General features: G+C 36.4%; 1 protein-coding gene across 6 annotated transcripts in view; it reads left to right on the forward strand.

Annotated features, from left to right (window-relative positions):
* JAK2 (Janus kinase 2) overlaps positions 1-25316 on the forward strand; it is a 133158-nt gene that overhangs the window by 94180 nt on the left and 13662 nt on the right. For all 6 annotated transcript variants that reach the window (XM_051846028.2, XM_070051600.1, XM_070051614.1 and 3 more), the window contains 15 exons: positions 167-286; positions 2561-2718; positions 4511-4622; positions 6786-6972; positions 11249-11376; positions 11801-11935; positions 13628-13715; positions 14410-14537; positions 15248-15386; positions 19535-19686; positions 19844-19994; positions 21080-21216; positions 22388-22577; positions 23954-24078; positions 24247-24419. In XM_051846028.2, the coding sequence (XP_051701988.1) occupies positions 167-286; positions 2561-2718; positions 4511-4622; positions 6786-6972; positions 11249-11376; positions 11801-11935; positions 13628-13715; positions 14410-14537; positions 15248-15386; positions 19535-19686; positions 19844-19994; positions 21080-21216; positions 22388-22577; positions 23954-24078; positions 24247-24419 (2123 nt within the window). The remainder of the gene's footprint in view (positions 1-166; positions 287-2560; positions 2719-4510; positions 4623-6785; positions 6973-11248; positions 11377-11800; positions 11936-13627; positions 13716-14409; positions 14538-15247; positions 15387-19534; positions 19687-19843; positions 19995-21079; positions 21217-22387; positions 22578-23953; positions 24079-24246; positions 24420-25316) is intronic.

Genomic DNA, 25316 nt, shown 5'->3' on the forward strand with positions numbered 1-25316 from the left:
GAGTTTTGGAGGGAATCACATTTAATGTTTATTGTTAATGAATACCTTTTTGTTATCAATTCTTTATTTTAAGAAATTTGAAATGATTGTTCTTTGCTTCATTAGTCTTGTTTTAAAATGGCCTCTCAAATTCCAACTTTTTAATTTCAAATGCTTTTGATTATAGGATTTACAGTTATATTGTGATTTTCCTGATATTATTGATGTCAGTATTAAGCAAGCAAACCAAGAAGGTGCAAATGAAAGCAGAGTTGTAACTATTCATAAGCAAGATGGTAAAAATTTGGTAAGTTTGTTTTATGATTAAATACTGAGTACATTTTACATTTTTCAGAAACAAGTATTTCAGAAACTTAACACCAAAGTTACTTTGTCTTAGGAATTTTGATCTAGTCGTTAAATATAGCTCTAAATGTATACATCAGATCAGTGAACTTTTTAATTCCATCACACTTTTTATAGTACTATCAGTACCATTTTCCCACAGATATTTGTCACTCATTTTTATGATTGCCAGCGCACCAGTTACTCCCCTACAGTCTTGGTTGTGCCAGTTCCCTGCTCATTCCTGACGAAAAACTTTCTTATGAATAAATTTATGTATAACACCAGTTATATTCTCCAATTAAAGGAGAAAAATTCATCAAAGCAATGTTATATGAAACTTCTATAACAAAATGTACACCAATCCCAGGTTGGCCCCACCTAAACGATAAGACGTGGTTGATTCCGAAAAGTTAATCCTTTTTCTTTACATAGTTTCAGAAATCCCATCCATTTTAATTAAATGGAAACAAATTAATGTCTTTATACTCTGTTCTGTCTTATTTATCCGGTTCTGTTCTCTTTCTCTTTTTTGTAAATTTATTTTTTATTTATTGAGAGGTAAGACATAATACACACAGTGAGAGAAAGATTCAGAGATTCAGACAGGGAACTCCCATCCAGCTGGTTCACTTCCCAATGACTGCAATAGCCAGAACTGGGCAAGCCTGGAATCATTTGGATCTCACATGTAGATGTCAGGATCCAAGTAGTTGAGACATTACCATCACCTGCTGCCTGAGTACACATTAGCAGGAAACTGGAATTGAGAGTACAGCGAGGACTCAAACCTATGCATCCTAAGCAGAGTCTTAACTGTTGTGCCAAACACTCATCCCTGTTTTCTTTTTCTCTCAAATGTTTTGTGACCTCCTGGCTTAAACATCCTATTAATGTTATGTTCATTTATCTTAAGTATCTATATGGCTTACCTTTCTGCCCTTTTCAGTTACATTACTAAAATTATAACTGATCTGAAACTCATTTTATTCAGCACACTTTCCTGTTTTATAATTATGATAGTGTACACCTGCTGCCTAGACTTCTTACCCAATAGGGCTTCTTGAGCATGAGGATTGTGTTTGCATGTGTGCTTGCGTCTTGCAGAGTGAACTCTAGCTTTACTTGCTAAACCACAATGCTGGCCCCTATCTTAACCATTTCTAAATGTGCACTTTGGTAGTATTAAGTTTATTCACATTGCTGTGCATCTATTCTCCAGGACTTCTTTTATCTTGCGACACTGAATCTCAATACCCAGTAAATGACAACTCTCCATTTCCCCCTCCTCTAGTCCTTGGAACTTTCACACTACTCTCTGACTTTGACTACTCTAGATACCTCATATAAGTGGAATCATGCAATACTGTCTTTTTGTGACTGGCTTTTTCACTTAGCATAATGTACTCAAGATTCACCCATGTTATAGTATGTACCAGCATTTCCTTTTTAATATATGCATTTGCTTAGCCATTCATCCCTGCATGAACATTTGGGTTGCATCCATCCTTTTTGGCTACCATGAAAATATTTCTCAGAATGTGGGTAAAAACAGATGTCTCTTTGAGACTCTGCTTTAATTTTTCTTGGATAGATACCCAGAAGTAGAATTGCTGGATCATGGGTAATTCTATTTGTAATTTTTTGAAGAACTGCCATACTGCTTTCTGTCATGGTCACACCCCTTTCATCCAGTAGCAGTGCACAGGGTTCCATTTTTTAATATCCTTACCATATCCTTACAGTTTTTTCATTCAGTAACATGCTGCATTAAATATTCACATGTGAGTATGTTTGCACATATGTATATATGATGATACAATCATAACATAGCCATGTATCCTAACATTTTAGTCTAAGTATTTTACTTCAGTAGTGTGTAATGGTATATAAAAATAAATACTCATGATATCTAATTAATACTTTTAGATTAAATAAATTTATAATTGAGATACTTAATTGCAATGTTAGTCTAATTACGAGTATTGGAAAACACAGTAAAATTATGGATGTATAGTGAACTATATCTGGTAAGGCATGATAAGCCCATATTTGAGATGATCTTAAATATCAGACAAAAGAATTTATAATTCACATTGGGTAATTGAGAGCTTTAAAATATGTGAGTGATTTAGAAGAAAATTAGTAAAAAATTACTGTAACAACAGGAAATGAAGAAGCATGTAGTTGACTTTTAAATGATACATATGGTTTCCTTTTTGCTTTCTCTGCTTAGGAAATTGAACTTAGCTCATTAAAGGAAGCTTTGTCTTTTGTGTCGTTAATTGATGGATATTATAGATTAACTGCAGATGCACATCATTACCTCTGTAAAGAAGTAGCTCCTCCAACAGTGCTTGAAAATATACAAAGCAACTGTCATGGCCCGATTTCGTAAGTAATACAGACTTTAAAAGTAATGTTTTTAAAAGTAAGAGATATGTAGTTGAACCTCCATATCCACAGTTTCCACATCAGTAGATTCAATCAACTGCAGATGGAAAATACTTAAAAAAATTTTGTGTCTGTACTGAATATGTACCCACTTTTTAAATTATTACCTATTATTACCTAAATGCTTTCAAATAATATAGTAAGGCAATTGTTTCCATAGTATTTATTGCATTAGGTTTTATAGGTAATCTAGATATTATTAAAACTATATGGAAGGATAGCTATTGGTTAAGTGCAGAGGCTATATCATCTTATATGAAGACTTGAACATCCATGGACTTTGATGTCAGCTGGGAGTTCTGAAATCAATTCCCTGTAGATGTTGAGGGACAATGATATAAGATTTTATACAATAGAGTAATGCATGTAATATGTAATTGTATATAGGCATTTAGGAAAAGAATATTACCATAATGTGACTGAAAATTTTTTAAAAACAAAACTCTGTTAGCATAAGTCAGATAACATAATAATTAAATTATTTAGGATATAATTTACCATCTGTGTCCTAGTGTATAATACATGCAACTGGTCCATGTTTAGTTGTTTATGCATGCTTAAATAACTCTTAGCTGTTACTTCATAAGGACCTCAAGTTTATGTTTTATTGATTTCAATATAGGTGGAGGAGCCACATTGCATGATTTGCAAATTCTCATTATTTGGGGGCAATACAGTTTTCTGCAGTGATGACAATATTCTGTAACTGCATTTAATGCAGTACACATGTGGCTGTTTAGCATTTGAAATGTGGCTAGTGCCACTGAGAAACTGAATTTTTTCCATTGTCCTTATTTTAAAACATTTTTTCATGTTAATATTAATTAAAAGAGAACATATTCAGAACAGTTCATAGGACAGTTCTAAGAATATTATATCTCTTCCCCCCTCCCTTTCATCTCTTTCATCTTTCTTTTTCCTTTTTATTTATTTATTTATTTGAAAGTCAGCGTTACACAGAGAGAGGAGAAGAAAGCAGAGAGAGAGAGAGAGAGGTCTTCCTCCAATGGTTCATTCCTCAGATGGTTGCAATGGCTGGAGCTGCGCCAGTCTGAAGCCAGGAGCCAGGAGCTTCTTCCTGGTCTCCCACGCGGGTGCAGGGGCCCAAGAATTTGGGCCATCTTCTACTGCTTTCCCAGGCTATAGCAGAGAGCTGGACTGGAAGAGGAACAGTCGGGACTCGAACCGGCGCCCATGTGGGATGCCGGCACGTCAGGCCAGGGCTTTACCTGCTGCTCCACAGCACCGGCCTCCACTGAGTATATTTTAAAAGCCAGTAGTCTCTGGCCATTTATCATGGGTCTTCTATTAGATTTTAGTATTATACTAAATAATGAACATGAATTTGTATCTCATTGGAAGAGACATATAAACCAGTATTTTCTATTTGATAGTTAAATTAAATTTTTTGGAGAGTGAGTATGGTTTTTAGATTTTATACAGAAGGCAGATATGTGAATTAAGTTTCTTTGTGATTTTTTTTTGATTTATAATAACGTTTATGTGTTTTTAAAGTAAATTATTTGCCCCCTAAATTAACTTTAATCTATTGAAAAATAGCTTGGTTCTTTATTTTTTTTTTGCCTTGAAATTTATCATAATAAACATGAACTAGATAAGACTTCTAAAAATTCTGAGTTTTAGATTTGACTCGTGATTTTTTTAGATGGCATTTGGTCATAATGCCATGGTGTTTACTAGATTGTTATTCAGATTACTTCTTTGCCTTTAGAATGGATTTTGCCATCAGTAAGCTGAAGAAAGCAGGTAATCAGACTGGACTATATGTACTTCGATGCAGTCCTAAGGACTTTAATAAATATTTTCTGACCTTCGCTGTTGAGGTTAGTATATCACATTTATTAATGGTAACCCCTTTTTTTAGTACATATACTTTCCTCTTCATATTTAATCTATGATAGTATTTCCTTTCTACTAAAAGTTATGGCTCTGAACTAAGATAACTAGCTTAATACTCAATTTACCTCAAGGATTCTATACAAATAAATAATATTTAATTCATAGGGTTTATATAAAATAATTTATAATGTCTTTCTAGATTTTTATTTGACATTCATTTTTTGATGTTTGTTACCAGAGAGTCTAATGGTATTTCATCAAATCTTTTGAAGTCTACTTTTTCACAGAAATGGAAGCCTTTACCAAATAATGTAGAACAAAATAAATCAGAAACAATTTTCTGTTTACTAGTAGTGATTCTTAATTGGAGAAAAATAGGGTAATAACAAATAGAAACATTATAGCACTTTTCATTAGTGATTTTTCCAATATTATTAATGACTTACAATATATACTTACAAGTGTAAAATTGCAACAAATACAACCACTATTAACACTAATCACTTTGGATCTCTTCTGAGATTATTTTATACTCAGAATTATCGAAAAAGATACTATCATTGTGTAAATCTGAAGAAATTTTATAGCAGCTTCCAAATTTCTTTTTGAAATTGGAGAATTTAAGGATTTTGCCATTGAATTACTTTAAATTTCTATAAAAGCAACATCTTACACTTAGCATATATAGACAATGGATTGATCACCTGTAAATATAGAAGGTAGGTTACTCCATCATTGTATTGTTATATAAAATTGATGATCTATGCTAGTTTCACAGTATCTTCTTACTATTATCATATATATATTTAAAAGTTCATTATTCAATTATTAAATAAAAAAATGCTTAGTATTTACTATAACAAGCTAATATGAAAGGTATATGCTATAATAATGTTCTAATGTCAAGAAATTTATCTTTCAGAAAAATAAAAATTTAAAAGTATACCAAAAATTATTGAATTGAGCATTGTTAGTACCTAGTATAGACAAATGTAGATGATTTTTAAGAAACACTTTTGGAGTAGGAAGGACTTGATATAGGGCTATTGAAAAAAATTTTTTTTTATAAATGGCTTTAAGTAGGAATAATATGTTTACAAAAAGCAGCTCAAAAAGTAGATGGATGAACAGGTTCATAGTGCATAAGACAGATGTTAAAAGTCCATAAAATGTTTTAAAGTGCCATACTACAGAATAATTATACAAATATAATACTGGTGCTGCAGAACAGCTATTAACTTTTATGGATGGAATAAGTATTGTTGGAGAGGACTCAGAAAAAAGGGTACTTAAACTGCGTTTTAAGGAATGAGAATACTCACAGATAGAGAAAGAATGTGTGTAGTTATTAAGGTATGAAGTGGTAAGGCATTTGCTTGAAATTATTTAAATCATTTATTGTTTTTAATTTTTTTAAAGATTTTTATTTATTTATTTGACAGGTAGAGTTACAGACAGCAAGAGAGAAACAGAGAGAAAGGTCTTCCTTCCGTTGGTTCACTCCCCAAATGGGTGCAATGGCCGGAGCTATGCCAATCTGAAGTCAGGAAGCAGGTGCCTCTTCCTGGTCTCCCATGCAGGTGCAGGGGCCCAAGCACTTGGGCCATCCTCCACTGCCTACTTAGGCCACAGCAGAAAGCTGGACTGGAAGAGGAGCAACTGGGACTAGAACCCGGCACCCATATGGATGCTGGTGTCGCAGTGGAGGATTAACCTAGTGTGCCATGGTGCCGGCCCCTTAAATCATTTAATATGGATGCAAGATAGATTTTATGTTGAGAGTGGCAGGGGCTGAGTTTTCAGGTAGAGGGTGAAAGGAGTTTATGGAAGGCCCATATCCTATGCTAGTTTTAGACTATTTTATAAATAATGGAAAGCTATTAAGGATAATATTGTTGTTGTTATGGCTTTCTTGCTTTCCTTTTAATAAAATAATTCTTGAGCCACTTCTGTAGGCTACAAAATTGTTAATTCGATAAGTTTTTGAGGAACCAAGCCACCTCTGTCACTATACCATCATTATATTAGGTTTCGCAATTCGAATGTCTAAATATTTTCTGGTTGTTTCTATGATAGCCCTTTTGTCAGAATAATCATTATGATGCCATTGTGATTTTTCTCTTCTCTTTATAATTAAACTTACGTAGAGAGAAAATGTCATTGAATATAAACACTGTTTGATTACCAAAAATGAGAATGGAGAGTATAACCTCAGTGGGACTAAGAAGAACTTCAGTAATCTTAAAGATCTTCTGAATTGCTACCAGATGGAAACTGTTCGCTCAGACAGTATAATTTTCCAGTTTACTAAGTGCTGCCCCCCAAAGCCAAAGGGTGAGATTTTTTTGTCTTAAAAATTTTGTATTGTATTTGTGGTAGGAGTTATCTTCAGCACCTTGATTTCAAAAGAAATATGAAAGAAACAGCTCCAAAAGCAAATTAGTCTTTTCATACAGATAGACTGAACAGTTTAGTGATTTCTTCTTTTATGCTAAAATGACATTTTAAAGATGATAAATTTTATAAAGCTTTTATTTAACAAATATAAATTTTTTTAACTTTTATTTAATGAATATAAATTTCCAAAGTACGGCTTATGGATTACAATGGCTTCCCCCCATATCGTCTCTCCCACCTGCATCCCTCCCTTTTCCCACTCCCTCTCCCCTTCCATTCACATGAGGATTCATTTTCGATTCTCTTTATATACAGAAGATCAGTTTAGCATACATTAAGTAAAGATTTCAACAGTTTGCTCCCACACAAACATAAAGTGAAAAATAATAGATGATTTTTTAAATGATGATGAAATCAGATCAGACCTATTGTCATGTTTAATCCCAGTGAGAGTCAAGTTGGGAATTGATAATTTCTTCTTCTTCTTTTTTTTTTTTTTTTTTTTTTTTTTTTACAGAAGATCAGTTTAGTATACCTTAAGTAAAGATTTCAATAGTTTGCACCCCCATAGAAACACAAAGCGAAATATACTGTTTGAGTACTCATTATAGCGTTAAGTCTCAATGTACAGCACATTAAGGACAGAGATCCTACAAATATAAATTTTATAAGTACACTTTTTGTATTATAGCGGTTCTTCCCCCCATACCTGCTCTCCTACCCCCAAACTATCCACCTCCTACTCCTTCTTCCATCCCATTCTTCAATAAGATTCATTTTTAATTATCTATATACAGATCATAGTGTCCATTTCACTTCAACAAGTTTCCCCTTTTGGTGCTCAGTTAGTTGTCGCTGATCAGGGAGAACATACGATATTTGTCCCTTTGGGACTGGCTTAATTCACTCAGCAGGACACTATGAGAAACAGTGACTCGATCAGCTCTTGTCCTGACGGTTGATGTACAATGTAATACTTTATCCATTTTAGTATTTTTTTTGTTCTAGTACCATTGGTTGAACTCTGTAATTAACACACAATTATTCTTAGGTGTTTAAATTTTAACTGAAAAGTGATCCCTGTTAGGAATTTGGAAAACATTATGCTGAGTGAAATAAGCCAATCCCAAAGGGACAAATACCATATGTTCTCCCTGATAGGTGACAACTAACTGAGCACCAAAAAGGAAACCTGTTAAAGTGAAATGAACACTATGAGAAATGGTGACTTGATCAGCCCTCACCCTGACTGTTGATGAGCAACTTAATATGTAGTATTAAGTATTTTTGTTTGTTTGTTCTACTTAATACTTTTGGTTGAATACTGTAATCAATACGCAATTCTTCTTAAGTGCTGAAACTTAACTGAAAAGTGATCGCTGTTAAATATAAGAGTGGGAATAAGAGAGGGAAGAGATGCGCAATTCGGGACATGCTCAAGCTGACTTACCTCAAACGGTAGAGTTAGAAACATACCAGGGGATTCGAATTCAATCCCATCAAGGTGGCATGTACCAATGCCATCTCACTAGTCCCAGTGATCAATTTCTGTTCACAATTTATCATAATGATAGGACTAAGAACCAAAGGGATCATATAAACAAGAATAGTGTCTGCAAATACTAGCTGATAGAATAAAAAAGGGAGAGAACGATCCAACATGGGAAGTGAGATACACAGCAGACCCCTGGAATGGCAGATGTCCTAAACAGCACTCTGGCCTCAGAATCAGCCCTTAAGGCATGTGGATCCGGCTGAAAAGCCCATGAGAGTATTTCAGGCATGGAAAGCCAACACACTCTGGGGGAAAAAAAAACAAAAAACAAAAAAACAAAAAACAAAAACAAAAAACCTAAATGAAAGATCTCCGTGAGTGAGATCCCAGTGGAAAGAACAGGTCATCAAAGAAGGAGGTACCTTTCTCTGAAGGGAGGAGAGAACTTCCACTTTGACCATGGCCTTGTCTAAATATGATCAGAGTCAGTGAACTCAGGGGGCTTCCATAGCCTTGGCAGCTCATGACAAGAGCCTAGGGTGATTACTGATGCCATAAACAAGAGTGTCAATTTGTAAAGTCAACAACAGGAGTCACTGTGCACTCACTCCTCATGTGGGCTCTCTGTCCTTAATGTGCTGTACATTGAGATTTAATGCTATAACTAGTACTCAAACAGTATTTTTCACTTTATGTTTCTGTGTGGGAGCAAACTGTTGAAATCTTTACTTAATGTATGCTAAACTGATCTTCTGTATATAAAGAGAATCAAAAATGAATCTTGATGTGAATGGAAGGGGAGAGGGAACGGGAAAGGGGAGAGTTGCGGGTGGGAGGGACGTTATGGGGGGGAAGCCATTATAATCCATAAGCTGTACTTTGGAAATTTATATTCATTAAATAAAAGTTAAAAAAAATTATCTATATACAGATCAACTCTATACTAAATAAAGATTTCAATAGTTTGCACCACACAGGCACACAAAGTATAAAGGACTGTTTGAAGACTAGTTTTACCATTAATTATTGTAGTACAACTCATTAGGAAAGAGGTCGTACATAGGGAGCAAGTGCACAGTGACTTTTGTTGTTGATTTAACCATTTACACTCTTATTTATGAAGTCAGTGTTCGCCCGAGGGTCTTGTCATGATCTGCGAAGGCTATGGAAGCCTTTAGAGTTCACAAACTCCAACATCATTTAGACAGGACCATAATCAAAGTGGAAGTTCTTTCCTCTCTTCAGAGAAAGATACCTCCTTTTTTGATGGCCCCTTCTTTGCATTGGGATCTCACTCACAGACATCTTTCATGTAGGTCACTTTTTGCCACAGTATCTTGGCCTTCCATGCCTGAAATGCTCTCATGGGCTTTTTAGCCAGATCTGAATGCCATAAGGACTGATTAAAGATGATAATTGCTTAGTATAAATCAGTCACGTATTTATTGAACTGGGAGGTCTTCAGATTCTCATTTTTTGCTTTCAGTAAAAACTTTCATGTGCTTTTGGGATTTTAGTTTTGGTGTTTTAAAAATAAAGAGTGGGGCCAGCGCTGTAGTACATTTGGTTAAGCTACCATCTATAGTGCCAGCATCCCATATTAGCACTGGTTCATGTCCCGGCTGCCTCGGCTTCTGATATAGCTCCCTGCTGATGTACATGGGAAAGCAGCAGAAGATGACTCAAATCTTTGGGCCCCTGAATCCACGTGGGATAACCAGAAGAAGTCCTGGCTCCTGGTTTTGGCCTGGTCCAGCCCTGTCTGTTGTGACCATTTGGGGAGTGAACCAGCAGATGGAAGATATCTCTCTTTGTCTCTCCTTCTCTCTCTGTAACTCTGCCTTTCTAATAAATAAATAAATAAATAAATAAAATCTTATAAAAATATATAGTAACATTGGAAATCCCTTGAAATAATAAACTTTATTTTTTAAAGATATATTTATTTATTTGAAAGTCAGAGTTACAGAGAGAGAGAGAGAGAGGTCTTCCATCCGATGGTTCACTCCCCAATTGGCCGCAATGGCTGGAGCTGTGCCATTCTGAAGCCAGGAGCCAGGAGCTTCTTCCAGGTCTCCCATGTGGGTGCAGGGGCCCAAAGACTTGGGCCATCTTCTGCTGCTTTCCCAAGCCATAGCAGAGAGCTGGTTCAGAAGTGGAGCAGCTGGGTGTCGAACTGGCACCCATACGGGATCTTGGTGCTTCAGGTTAGAGCATTAACCCACTGTGCCACAGCGCTGGCCCCAATAATAAATTTTATTAAAAATTACTAAGTCTTGAAAAAATTGTTAAGGAAATGATTATTATTTTGAGCATATGAAAGTATTGGTAAGAATACATCATAGTTCAGTGAATAAATCCCTAAAACATTTTTCTCTGAAATAAATTAACAAGAAATGATTATTATTTGGAGCAGTTCATACTGTCAGTGGGTTTTTATGAAACATGTACATGCATGTGGGTACTTCAATAAGTTTATGGAAAATGAATTTATAAGGCATTTATTTTGGTGCAAAAATTTTGAAATCCATACATAGATTTCTCAAAATACACATTTTTATAGTGCTTTTAAAGATCCTTTGTGTGCATGGATTTCAGAAAAATTTTTGTACTTAAATAAATTTACCTTTTAATTCCATTTTCCATGAATCTTTTGAAGTACTCTTGTACTCTTTCATGCATACATACAAATTATATGCATTTTACTGTTTTTTTCAGATAAGTCAAATCTTCTAGTCTTCAGAACCAATGGTGTTTCTGATGTACCGCTCTCACCAACTTTACAGAGGCATAATAATGTCAACCAAATGGTGTTTCACAAAATCAGAAATGAAGATTTGATATTCGTAAGTCACTAATACTGATTATTGTCTTCTTTGTCCTTATAATATAGTATTTCCTTTCTTGTTTTTTTACCCCACATTATTGTTCATGTCACATTTGAAACTGTTTTGTTATAAACTATTATAAAAATTTGTATGTAATTTCTATATTTTATTTCTTATGAAAAATATAACAATCTCATGTTAGAAATCAACAAAAAATTATTTTAATAATAGGATTATAATCTCTTTTCAGAAATTTGAAAATAATTCTTTACAAATCTTAATTAAAAATTAAAAATCTTTTCCTGCAAACAACTATATGTTAACTCTCAAATTTTTAAGAAAATTAAGGAAATTAAAAGTATTAAAAATAAACAAGGAACTGTAATTCCCATGTCTTTCTTCTTCTTTGCTCATTCTTTTCTCTTACCTTTTTCTTTTAAAGAATGAAAGTCTTGGCCAAGGTACTTTTACAAAAATTTTTAAAGGTATAAGAAGAGAAGTAGGAGACTATGGTCAACTACATGAAACAGAAGTTCTTTTAAAAGTCCTGGATAAAGCACATAGAAACTATTCAGAGGTGTGTATGGGTTTGTGTGTGTGTGTGTGTGTATAGTACGTGTAGTTTATGCTATTTAAAAACATCTACTTGCATGCAGATGACATATTGCTAGTGAGTTTATTTCAAATATCTGTCTAAAGTTGTATTCTGGTGAGGCTAAAGAAATCCAAGGCTTTTAAAAATAATAACTTAATCCCATTTAATTTTAGCATTGTGTTATGGCTATTGTTATATCTGTTCATATCCTAAGCAGGGGTTTTCAAACTTAGTCCTCCAGAGCCTTATGAGTCCCATAGAAGTTCCTGCACAATTTTATCTACTTAAAAAAAGATTGAAAGGCACTCTACTAAGGAACACTCTTGAGTGAAATAAGGATATCTCTGGGCATCATTGAGGAATGATATCTAGTAGAAACCCAGCAACCAGTTGACAGAACCCTGAGTATAGGAAGATACCAGCAAACATGACGAAATACACATTTAAGATACCTAGAATGTTTTAAAGGGTGTTATTGGAAGTCACTGTAAAACATACAAGCTAATGAGTTTCTTCTTTTTTTTTTAAAGATTTATTTATTTATTTGAAAGTCAGAGTTACAGAGAGGCAGAGAGAGAGAGAGAGGAAGAGAGAGAGAGAGAAGTCTTCCATCCACTGGTTCACTCCCCAAATGGCCACAAAGGCAGGAGCTGGGTCGATCTGAAGCCAGGAACCAGGAGCTTCCTCTGGGTCTCCCATGTGGGTGCAGGGGCCCAAGGACTTGGGTCATCTTCTACTGCTTTCCCAGGCCATAGCAGAGAGCTGGATTGGAAGTGGAGCATCCAGGACTTGAACCGGTGCTCATATGGGATGCCGGCATTGCAGACTGGGGCTTTAACCCACTGTGCCACAGTGCTGGCCCTTGAGTTTATTCTAATCCAGATCCCCACAGTATTGGTGAACATGATCTTCTGAAGAAACACCCAAAAATTAGTTGAGTTAGGGTGATGTTTAGATCATGACACTATGCTGAATAGGTGTCATATTTTTTTTCTACATAGACTATTCATTCTTCAGAAAATCTTGTTTAAAGCTTAATTGTATCTGTAGCAGTCTCATATCACTATCTCTATTATGTATCTCTGTTCTAGGTATTACGTGGTCTAAGCTTGTTGGTTTTTTGATTTTTTTTTTTTTTAGGTTTTAAATTTTTATTTATGTGAGAATCAAAAGGAGCAAATCAGATGCCCACGGTAGCTGGGGCTGGGCCAAAGCTGGTGGACCAGAACTCAGTCCATGTCTTCCATATTGGTACCAGGAGACCCCTGCTTGTGCCATCACTGCTGCCTCCCAGGATCTGTATTCGGAGGAAGCTGGAATCATAAGCTAGAGTAGGGTGTGGAACCTAGGTACTCTAGTAGGAGATATAGATGTTTTAACCAGTCTCTTAAATCAGTAGGCTAAATACCCACATCTATGCCTGTTTGGCTTACATAGTGCACTGTTCTACTATTACTATCTCCATATTCCAGCTTCCTGAAGATAAGCCCTAACATCAAGATTTATGGCAGTTGTAAGATCGTATATGAAAACACAAGCATTTTGTTCTGTAATCTATTGTCTTGCTAAGAATAGGGGAAATATATTTTTCTTAGGGCAGAGAATATGTTTCTGAACCATTATATTTATAGATAGCAATCAGTTATTATTTTCCATTTTTTTCTTTTCCTTTAGTCTTTCTTTGAAGCAGCAAGCATGATGAGCCAGCTTTCTCATAAACATTTGGTTTTAAATTATGGAGTATGTGTGTGTGGAGAGGAGAGTAAGTAAAACCACTGGCTTTCTTAAGTTAATATCATGCCTTTCTTAGAGAATCCATTGTTGTTTCTATAGAAAATTCAATTTCAGGATCACAAGGTGTCAGTATAAACCATATTTAATAGGAGTTAAATATTGTTCAAACTGAAAACATTCTAGAACTGTCCACTTTTATCTTGTGCAAAAGCAAACCAGTTAATGAAGTTAAAATGCAGGAGACAGTTAATAAGCCTTGTTTTCATTCCCAAACATACAGTATTATAGTAAACAAATGTCTTAGAATCTTTTGTGTTCACTATAGCAGTATAAATTATAATTGGTTCAACATAACATTGTAGCAACAGACCCTTTCACCACAAATTCATTTGGAATTATGAAGAAAAGCATATAAATTATAGACTGAATTTCTAATGGAACTGATTGAAATGATTGCACGTTAGTGTTAGATGTGTTCTCCAGGTGTGCTAGAGTAGTTCTTATCGTATATAATATTGTATAATATATGTTAGATTCCTACCTCTTGCTGTTGTGAATGAGCTAAAAACTGAAAATAGATGGTGTATACCTATCCTTTGTTTATTAGTGAATTTTATTTCTTTATAATACCTCTATATAAGTATAAATATACATGTATATTTTAATTATTTATTTTTATTATACGTATACTTGAGCTTTATTATTATTATATTTTAATGCAGATATTCTGGTTCAGGAGTTTGTAAAATTTGGATCACTAGATACATATTTAAAAAAGAATAAAAATTCTATAAATATATTATGGAAACTTGAAGTGGCTAAACAGTTGGCATGGGCCATGCATTTTCTAGTAAGTAATTAGTATATTCTTTATCAAAATTTATTGCTTTATCATGTGAAGCAATATAGAATTTATCCTAACCTGGCAAGAAGAAATAAATCTGTAAATGAGTGCTTGGTCTTTTAAATAATTTGCATGTGATGATACAAGGAATGATTTGAGGCAAAATAACCTTTGAAACAGTTTTGATATCCCATTAGTCTCTTAGAACTATTGATGGGCAGTCTATAATTTGTGCTGGTTGTGCTTAGAAAATTTAACAGAATTCGTGCAGAAACATACTGGTATGAATAGTGAAAAATACTTTGTTGCAATATTTGTGGCCATTTGACCACTATGTCTGATGAGAAAGCAGTGTTAACAGAAAAGCAAAACACCAGTGGGCTACTTGGTGATCAGAGCACAATAATTTTTCTCAATGTCAGCTACTATCTAGAAACATACCATTTAGAATCTTACCTTAAGAATATGAAGAGGTACTGGCTAATTTTAATTTATTCATTCATTTCATCATGAGTAGATTATTTTGTCATTTGAAGTATAAAACAGGAAACACAGTAGTGTAATAAAATTTGCTTTTATTATCCTAAGTATGTCTCCCGATTAGTATTTATTTTACCATCTTACATGTCTACCTTCTTATAATCTGTTTTAATGTTTTGATCATTTTAAATGCTCTAATATTTGTGGATTGATATTTGTACATTTAACTTTAATAGGAAGAAAAAACCCTTATTCATGGGAATGTGTGTGCCAAAAATATTCTACTTATCAGAGAAGAAGACAGGAAGACGAGAAACTCCCCTTTCATCAAACTTAGTGATCCTGGCATTAGTATTACTGTTTTGCCGAAGGATAGTAAGTACTATTGGGATTGCATTTAATTTTGTTAACCTGTATTAGGCTAGTAACCTGAAGAACATGTTGTAATTTTCCTCAAACTCTCAGTAATAAAATTTAGCTATCTTTTTTTTTTTTTTTTTTTTGACAGGCAGAGTGGACAGTGAGAGAGAGAAACAGAGAGAAAGGTCTTCCTTTTGCCGTTGGTTCACCCTCCAATGGTTGCCGCAGCCCGCACGCTGCGGCCAGTGCACCACGCTGATCCAAAGGCAGGAGCCAGGTGCTTCTCCTGGTCTCCCATGGGGTGCAAGGCCCAAGCACTTGGGCCATCCTCCACTGCACTCCCAGGCCATAGCAGAGGGCTGGCCTGGAAGAGGGGCAACTGGGACAGAATCCGGTGCCCCGACCGGGACTAGAACCCGGTGTGCCGGCGCCACAGGTGGAGGAGTAGCCTATTGAGCCGCGGTGCCAGCCAGCTATCTTTTTTTTTTTTTTTAAAGATTTAATTTAACTCTTTATTTGAAAGAGTTACAGAGAGAGAGAAAGATATCTTCCATTTGAGTTTTACTTCCCAAATGGCTGCAATGGCTGGGGCTGGTCCAGGCTGATGCCCCAGAAGCCGAGAGGTTCTTCTGGATCTGCCTCATGGTTGGAGGAACCTATAAGCACTTAGGCCATCCTCCGTTGCTTTCCCAGGTGCATTAGTAGGGAGCTGGATGGGAAGTGGAGCAGCTGGGTCTTGAACTGGCACCCATATGGGATGTTAGCATCCCAGGCAGTGGCTTAACCTGCTATGCCACAACACTGCCCCCTAGCTATCACTTTTTTTATTTAGTTTCATTTAAGTTATACAAGTTTCATGTGTTTCATATATATAGTTAGGAACATAGTGATACTGTGTTCCTATCTGTCACTTTTAACAATTTAAATTACATTTATATCCTAATCTCTGTCCATTTCTTCTTTCTTATAAGCACGTCACCATGGACTGTGGAATGGTTTCTTAAAAACAGTTTTAACCCCTAATTACATATGGAAAATAGGATTTTACTCATTTTTATAGGAAATTTTTTAATATTCTTTGAGCCACAAATAAGTTGTTTAAAATTTCCTTTCTTGTGGTCACCAAAAAAATTTGAAATAATATAGGGGCCGGCACTGTGGTGCAGCGGGTTAAAGCCCTGGCCTGCAGTGCCGGCATCCCACCTGGGTGCTGGTTCAAGTTCCAGCTACTCCACTTCTGATCCATGGGAAAATGTTAATGTGCCTGGGAAAGCAGCGGAGGATGGCCCAAATCCTTGGGCCTCTGCATGCACATGGGAGATCTGGAGGAAGCTCCTGGCTCCTGACTTCTGATTGGCTCAGTTCTGGCTGTTGTGGCCATTTGGGGAGTGAACCAGCAGATGGAGGACCTCTCTCTCTCTCTCTCTCTCTCTCTCTCTAACTCTTTCTTTTTCTTTTTCTTTTTTGACAGGCAGAGTAGACAGTGAGAGAGAGAGACAGACAGAAAGGTCTTCCTTTGCTGTTTGTTCACCCTCCAATGGCCGCCACTTCCAGCGTGCTGCGGCTAGTGCACCGCGCTGATCCGATGGCAGGAGCCAGATGCTTCTCCTGGTCTCCCATGGGGTGCAGGGCCCAAGGACTTGGGCCATCCTCCACTGCACTCCCTGGCCACAGCAGAGAGCTGGCCTGGAAGAGGGGCAACCGGGACAGAATCTGGCGCCCCGACCAGGACTAGAACCCGGTGTGCTGGCGCCGCTAGGCGGAGGATTAGCCTAGTGAGCCGCGGCGCCAGCTTCTCTGTAACTCTTTCAAATAAAGTAAAAAAAAAAAAAAAAAAAAGGAATAAATAAATAATATATTATATAGCTTGAGATTCTATGTAATTTAGCTAATTCTGACTCTAAAACTTCTTCTTTAAAACTTTCTTTTGTGTTAATTTGTTTAACAATTGAAAGTAAAATTTTCAATGTTAAATTTATCAGTGTTATAATTGCATTTTATTATCTTAGTTTCTTTAATTGTATGTTCTAAATTTAGAATCTAAATTTAAATCAGCATTGATTTATGAGTGTGGTATCATATCTGGTAGGACTTAAGCTTGATGGCTTATCTGATGCTGAAGATAATAGAGTGGTAATGTGGGTCACAAAATCCTGAAGGCTCTTAGATGTGGTACTCTGGGAAATTTTACCCTGTTAGAGGGGAGAATTCCTGAGACCAAATAAAGTTAGTAGAGTTTATTTGAGCAAAACAAAACAAAACAAAAATTTGGAAATTGGGCAGCTTCCTGAACCAGAGCAAGTTCAAAGAACTACATCAACAGCATGGTCAGACAACATTTATAGGAAAACAGAAGTGAAGCATTGCAAAAAAACTGAATTGCCTACAGCCTAGTTAATCAGCTAGTCAATGTTGTAACTTAATTTGTTGTTTATAGGCTAATCAGTTAATTGGTAAAGGACCTTCTGCAACCAGCTAAAGTTCAGTTACTATGCTTAAAGTCTCTATGGTTTGATCTCTTGGGACCCCTGTGAATGCACACTCCAAATCCATGGCTTCCTACAAAAATTATTTTATTTATTTGAAAGATAAAGTTACAGAAAGAGGTAGAACCAGAGAGAGAGAGAGGTTTGTTTTTTTTTGTTTGTTTGGTTTTTTGTTTTTTTGACAGGCAGAGTGGACAGTGAAAGAGACAGAGAGAAAGGTCTTCCTTTTGCCGTTGGTTCACCCTCCAATGGCCGCCGCGGCCAGCGCGCTGCAGCCGGCGCACCGCGCTGATCCGATGGCAGGAGCCAGGTGCTTCTCCTGGTCTCCCATGGGGTGCAGGGCCCAAGCACTTGGGCCATCCTCCACTGCACTCCCGGGCCACAGCAGAGAGCTGGCCTGGAAGAGGGGCAACCGGGACAGAATCCGGCGCCCCGACCGGGACTAGAACCTGGTGTGCCGGCGCCGCAAGGTGGAGGATTAGCCTAGTGAGCCGCGGCGCCGGCCAGAGAGAGAGAGGTTTTAAATTCTGCTGGTTCACTCCCCAAATAACCACAATGGCCAGAGCTGAGCTGATCCGAAGCCAGGAGCCAGGAGCTTCTTCCAGGTCTCCCACATGTAGGGTGCAGGGGCCCAAGGACTTGGGCCATCTTCTGCTGCTTTCCCAGGCCATAGCAGAGAGCTGGATGGGAAGAGGAGCAGCCGGGACTCGATCTGGCACCCACAGGGGATGCTGGCGCTGTAGGCTGGGGCTTTAACCCACTGGGCCACAGCGCCAGCCTCCCTACAAAATATTATTTAACAATTCTTTGGAATGGGAGGTGAAGAAAATGTATTTCTCTATGTAGGAGAAAGGAACTAGTATCTTATTTAATCTCTTTTCTTGATTAAAAAATATTCACATAGTTGTACCAAAGCAAACCAAAAGAAGCAACAGATTATCTTTCATCCACTACATACATCAGAATACCACAAGGTGATTATATTGCTTCCTTTTTCCTTGATTATCATGTTTCTGGTGGTGTCCAAAAAACACAGAAACATTATTTGGGAAGTTCCACAAGCTGAGTAAAACTTACCTGTATCAATTTCATAGGTAGAGTGTCTTTGTATAAATTAGGCACTCACCAGTTAAAATGGTAAACACTTGTTAGTTGTTTTTTCATCTGCAAGCCAGAATTTCCACTGTTATTGAATCATTAAAGTAACTCTGAATGATATAACCTTATGTTTACTACTTATTCATTGTAAAGAAATACAAAAAAATTAAGAAGCAATTTTAAATAAATTTTACAGAATTTTTTCCAAAGGCAGAACCAAGGGAAGAGGTAAAGTGATATGCCAGTTGAGACACTATGGATTAATAGATGTTTAATTGATTTAGAATTCATTGTACAAGATTTCTGATTCTGACCATGATGCTAATAAATTGTGTGACTTTTGGAAATGACTCAATCTTTGCAAGTGTAATTATTATCGTTTTTAAGGCTAAGATACTGAAGTAGATGATCTCATAACTCCCTTGCAGCTCTTAAGTTGTGCAGGCATGCTCATACTGGCTCTCTCTGACAAACCCAAAAGAGTTGCTTATTCAAATGAGTTTGAAAATGATTTACATTTAAAATAATTCTTTACTTCTGAGGATTGTTTAACCATACTCTGATCATATCATTTAAAAGTTCTGCAGGAGAGAATACCATGGGTACCACCTGAATGCATTGAAAATCCTAAAAATCTAAATTTAACAACAGACAAATGGAGTTTTGGTACCACTTTGTGGGAAATCTGCAGTGGAGGAGATAAGCCTTTGAGTGCTCTGGATTCTCAACGAGTAAGTTTATATAGACTCTGAGGTTAGAATTTACTCTATTTGTGATTCTTCATTTTTCTTTCACATGATTTGATATTTTTTATCCCATCTAATTTTAACAAGAATGTTGAAACAACATGATCCACTTTATTCTCAGCATTTGGTTCTTTAATTATAGAAACTACAATTTTATGAAGATAGACACCAGCTTCCTGCACCAAAGTGGACAGAATTAGCAAACCTTATAAATAATTGTATGGATTACGAACCAGATTTTAGGCCTTCTTTCAGAGCCATCATACGAGATCTTAACAGTTTGTTTACTCCAGGTATGTATTGATAGGGATTGATTTATTGATTATCTTGCCATCTTTCTGTGTTGTGTTTAATGAATTGTTACAAATTTTATAATCCCTTCCAAGAAAATCATTGATGTTCTTTTAGGCTTTCTTAATTTCATACGTTCATAGAACTTTTCATGCTTTTTATGTGTTCTACTGTTTGATGGATATACTTTTCATTTTTAAAAAGGGCCTTTTCTCCTTTTTTTAAATTTTTTTTTTTTGACACGCAGAGTGGACAGTGAGAGAGAGACAGAGAGAGAAAGGTCTTCCTTTGCCGTTGGTTCACCCTCCAATGGCCGCCGCGGCCGGCGCATCGTGCTGATCCAAAGGCAGGAGCCAGGTGATTCCCCTGGTCTCCCATGTGGGTCAGGGCCCAAGCACTTGGGCCAGCGTCCACTGTACTCCCGGGCTACAGCAGAGAGCTGGCCTGGAAGAGGGGCAACTGGGACAGAATCCGGCGCCCTGACTGGGACTAGAACCCGGTGTGCCGGCGCCGCAGGCGGAGGATTAGCCTATTGAGCCATGGCGCTGGCCCCTTTTCTCCTTTAATAACTTAATTTTAGTTTGCCAGCTAATGAGTAGTCTGTTTATTTGGCTACAGGTGTTTATTTGGCTAAATTGACTTTTTAAAAACAAGTTGTTTTGTTTTTAAACTAGTTTTAAGTTGTTCCCATATATTTATAACTGAAGTTATAAATATAAGGTAGATTTGTTTTTTTTTTCTCCTCGTTTAAAATACTGAAATCAGTATGCATGTGTTTAACCTATAGGTATTTCCTGTTTCAGTACTACTCACCATTCTCACCAAAAAAATCAGAAGACCTTACTTTATGAATATTAAAACAATCTATTTGAGAAAGTAATCATTTATTCTGTGCAGAATTTTTCCTGAAAGTCTATCAGGTTATGGGTAATAATTAAAGGCTGTCATTAATATAAACTAAACTATTTAAGGTTTCCTATGTTATTTAGTATTTCTAAGATACTCTGTTTTGATGGCTTGAATGTATATCAGTTTAACTCAGAATATATTAGCCAAATTAACATAGTAATATTTTTTATTTCTACAGATTATGAACTATTAACGGAAAATGACATGTTACCAAATATGAGGATAGGTGCCCTAGGGTTTTCTGGTGCTTTTGAAGATAGGGACCCTACACAGTTTGAAGAAAGACATTTGAAATTTCTGCAACAACTTGGCAAGGTAATTATCACAAGTTTTTCAAATAGGGTATAGACTTAACAACTTTTTATTTGAGGGAGAAAATGCTATAGAGTCTCTAAAAATCTACTTTTTTACAGAATTTTAAGGATGTTCATAGAAAAAAAAAGATTTAATTGTTAGATGGTTGGGAAACACTGTGTTAAATAAAAACTTTTCACTGAAGAACTTCTCAGAGTCTGTAACAGGTAATGAGCATTGAGCACTTTCAGAGGAGATAAATTAGGCCATGTTTTCCAAATTGAGCTGACCATGGGACTCTTAGGGGAAATTTGTAATTCATTGGAAATGGATCAGTGAAGTAGAGAAAGGATCACTTGAGCCATCCTATGTGCCTTTCAGTTTCCAGTCATCTCAGGGAGAAATAATATAATTGCTTAGAATTTAGGACATTGATTAGCCCATGATCAGTAGTAGAATCTCTCTTAAAAATTCACATAGTCATGTATAACCTACAAATTGTAGGAACAAGAAAGCCTTAGTTCCCAGTAGTCCCAACCATAGTTGTAAGCTCCCTGTATTTCTTTCGCTAAGTTTGCTGATACAGGATCCTGTACAATGTGATGTTATGACTTAGGTTTTGGCTTGGATGCAATATAAAGGTCTCATTTTGGGTTTGAAATTAAGCTAAATATTCCAATCTAGCTTTACTAGAACTAAACATTGGGGATTATATTACAGATTGGCTTGTTTGGATTAATACTTTGCTGGAGTACCTTGTTTATAAAATATTCTTGGGAATGTTTGAATGGATATAGCAATGTCACAAGCAAAAAAAGGTCCAGGTAGTTAGGTGTGTTAGTTATCTATTACCATGTAACAAATCATGCTAAAACTTAATAAAAGCAATAAACACTTGTTATCTCAGGATTCTGTGAGTCAGAAATCTTGGAGTAAGTTAGTTGTATTCTAGATCAAATTCTCTTATAAGATAATGATCAAGGTATCAGACAGGCCTTGCTGTCTCACATGGAGTCTTCACTAGCAAGAGGTCTTTTATATGGGCCTCTCTACAGGACTGCCTCACAACATGACAACTGCTAATTCTAATATCTGCTAATTCCTGCTACTGGGATTTACTTTATAATTGGAATTTATTAGTAATTTTTCTTGAAAACTTGAGATTTCCATCCTAATGTGGCATGCTGTTTAGGGTAATTTTGGAAGTGTGGAGATGTGCCGGTATGACCCTCTGCAGGACAACACTGGAGAGGTGGTGGCTGTGAAAAAGCTCCAGCACAGTACTGAAGAGCACCTCAGAGACTTTGAAAGGGAAATTGAAATCCTAAAATCCTTACAACATGACAACATTGTAAAGTACAAAGGAGTGTGCTACAGTGCTGGTATGTTGCCCATTGAAACCTATATTAAACTTAAGGTATGTCTTTGGCATCCTGGGTTGTAGAAACATAAAATGTCTGAAATTCTGGATTTGCCATATGCTAGAGCCCAGAGAGAGATGCATTCTATGTGACTAAAGATTGAGCTTGATGTTCATGGGCTGTGACTACAGGAAGTCTTTGGCTAGTTGGTTAATCTTTGTATTCACCATTTGATTAAATTTACCAAGAGAATATTAAGTTTTAAAACAAGAAATTGAGGTAGGTGTTGTAGCCTAGCAGCTTAATCCATTGCTTGGGATGCCCACATGCCATATTGGAGTGGCTGGGTCCAAGTCCTGCCTCTCCTTCTAATCCAGATTTCTGCTAATGTATACCCTGGGAGGCAGCAGATAATGGCTCAAGTTTTTGGGCCCTTGCCACTTACAAAAGAGACCCAGATGGAGTTCTAGGCTTCTGGTAATGGCCGGACCCAGCCTGGGTGTTGCAGATATTTGAGGAGTAAACCAACGAATAGAAGGTTGATCTCTGTGCTCTTCAGTGTTCTTTCTTTCTCATTGTCTCTCAGTCTCTCTCCCTCTGTCTGCCTTTCAAATACGTAAAAAATAAACTTGAATAAAAAGAATCATCTTTGCTCACATTTTCTTTTTCTTTTTTCTTTTTCTTTTTTTTTTTTTCTTTTTTGGCCAGGCAGAGTTAGACAGTGAGAGAGAGAGACAGAGAGTTATAGACAGTGAAAGAGAGACAAAGAGAAGGGTCTTCTTTCCGTTGGTTCACTCCCCTAATGGCTGTCATGGCCGGTGCTGCGCCGATCCAAAGCCAGGAGCCAGGTGCTTCCTCCTGGTCTCCCATGCGGGTGCAGGGATCCAAGCACTTGGGCCCCCCTCTGCTGCCCTCTTGGGCCACAGCAGAGAGCTGGACTGGAAGAGGAACAACCAGGACTAGTACCCAGCACCCCACCAGGGACTAGAACCCGGGGTGCTGGCGCCACAGGTGGAGGATTAGCCTAGTGAGCCGCGGTGCCAGCCCGCTCACATTTTCTATAAAACATTTTTAAATTAGATGCCTTTTGTTTAGCATAAATGAAGAGAAAGGAAGTTTTCTTTTTTTTATCAGCTTCTTTTGGTTTGCCTACAAGATTATAGAAGACTAAACAAATATTTTTAGAAGACTAAAACACAAAAGCTTTTTGATTCAGAAAGCCTGTGTTCTTCACTACTATATCACCTTTAATTTATAATAAAATCTTGTTATCTACAACTCAGATTTTATGTATCTTTAAGTCATTTATGTTTGGTTTTCTAATATTTCTTAAGCTAATATTTCTTAAGTAAAATATGACAAAGTAAAACATTATTTTCTCACTTCTATGTTTGAAGGCCGGCGTAATCTAAGATTGATTATGGAATATTTACCATATGGAAGTTTACGGGACTATCTCCAGAAACATAAAGAAAGGATAGATCACAAAAAACTTCTGCAGTACACATTTCAAATATGCAAGGTACCTAATATCCTGGTTATTTGTTGTAGATGAAAATAAACTTGTTGAAATAATTGTTAAATCTCTTAGGCTTTTTCATGGATAATAAAGGGAGTAAATAGGGGTAAGACCATTTAAATTGTTCATGTTTATAAAACTGCTGAAAGAAAAATATTATCTTATCTGCAGGGTATGGAATATCTTGGTACAAAAAGGTATGTCCACAGGGATCTGGCAACAAGAAATATATTGGTAGAGAATGAGAACAGAGTTAAAATAGGAGATTTTGGGTTAACCAAAGTATTACCACAAGACAAAGAATATTACAAAGTGAAAGAACCTGGTGAAAGTCCCATCTTCTGGTGAGTATAGTATATTTCAATATAATAAAGTGAAATTTTAGAGCACAAACTTCAAACTTTATTTTTACTATTATTGTTTAATGGTTTGTCATGTACATATTTCTTGTTGCTTACATTGGGCTAAATGTATTTCATAGATTATCTCATTTAATCCTCCTAACAGCATCTCTTAGAGAATATCTGTTATTATCTCCATTTGAAGCATGAGATAATTAAAGCATAGATAAGCTAATTAACTTACCTAAGGTCACATGAATAATAAATGATAGAACTGAAGTTCAAACCCAAATGATCTTGATCTAAAGTTTGTGTTTTTAAGCTTTCTTAACCACATTTGATCTAGTCATTGGTGGAATATTTTTATATGATACATCATTTTATATCTAAAATTAATTTTTAATCATTTACAATTGTGAAATAATTGTGGAGAGCATTCAAACCTACTTTTTTTAAAGATTTATTTACTAATTTGAGAGGCAGAGTTACAAACAGAGGGAGAAGACAGAGAGAGAGGTCTACCATTTGCTGGTTCACTTCCCAAATGGCTGCAATGGCTGGAGCTGGACCTATTTAAAGTCAGGAGCTTCTTTCAGGTCTCCCACATGAGGACAGGGGCCCAAGAACTTGGGTTATCTTCTGCTTTTTTGGGCCATTATCAGGGAGCTGGATCAGAAGTAGAGCAGCTGGGACTCAAACCAGTGCCCATGTGGAATGCCAGTTGCCACAGGCAGAGGCTTAACCTACAGTGCCATAGTGCCGGCCCTTCAAACCTAATTTTTTATGTCGTATACTTTTTGCTTCTATTAATCTGTGCTTTGATGCAAGGTTTTCTTTTTTTATGCCTTGATTCATTGATAGTGTATTTTGTTTTCTAGGGATGGCTTGGTTGGATTATAT

Source organism: Oryctolagus cuniculus, chromosome 1 (genome assembly GCF_964237555.1).
Source record: "Oryctolagus cuniculus chromosome 1, mOryCun1.1, whole genome shotgun sequence".
Taxonomy (NCBI): Eukaryota; Metazoa; Chordata; class Mammalia; order Lagomorpha; family Leporidae; genus Oryctolagus; species Oryctolagus cuniculus.